Source organism: Haliaeetus leucocephalus, unplaced genomic scaffold (assembly GCF_000737465.1).
Source record: "Haliaeetus leucocephalus isolate CR32 unplaced genomic scaffold, Haliaeetus_leucocephalus-4.0 Scaffold333, whole genome shotgun sequence".
In the NCBI taxonomy this organism is placed as follows: domain Eukaryota; kingdom Metazoa; phylum Chordata; class Aves; order Accipitriformes; family Accipitridae; genus Haliaeetus; species Haliaeetus leucocephalus.
Window position 1 is genome coordinate 32358 of NW_010972769.1, and position 431 is coordinate 32788.

A 431-nucleotide genomic window follows, 5' to 3' on the forward strand; every position below is an offset into this window, starting at 1 on the left:
CCCAGTGTCCCCACATCCCCCCCATATCCCCACGTCCCCCCCCAGGTCCCCCAGCCCACCCAAGCAACGGCGCATCGACTTCCCACACTCCCACCCACGCCTTCACAAGGCTGCAGACCAACGTGTCCCCTCCACGTCTCCATCCCACGTCCGTGTGTGTCCCCCCCAGCGTCCCCGTGTCCCCTCCCCACGTCCCCTTGTCCCCACCTGGGTGATGGTCAGGGTGGTCCGGTTGACTTGCTGGGCCTGCATGGCGGCTTGCGCCCGCGCCTTCACCACATGGGTGCAAAGCAAAGCCCCCAGGTACCCAAAATCCCCCTTGTAGGAGTCCTGGTTATCAGGGGGGGGCCGGATTTTGGCCAGCACCGGGGCACAGTGCTTCTGTGGGAACAATGGGGACACCACTGTGACAAAGGGGGGGCACACCCCCC

The 431-nt window shown here is 65.9% G+C and overlaps 1 protein-coding gene across 2 annotated transcripts in view; it reads right to left on the bottom strand.

The window, feature by feature from the left end:
• TAF6 (TAF6 RNA polymerase II, TATA box binding protein (TBP)-associated factor, 80kDa) overlaps positions 1-431 on the bottom strand; it is a 6023-nt gene that overhangs the window by 1198 nt on the left and 4394 nt on the right. For both annotated transcript variants that reach the window (XM_010571490.1, XM_010571489.1), the window contains exon 12: positions 208-381. In XM_010571490.1, coding sequence (XP_010569792.1) covers positions 208-381 — 174 coding nt within the window. The remainder of the gene's footprint in view (positions 1-207; positions 382-431) is intronic.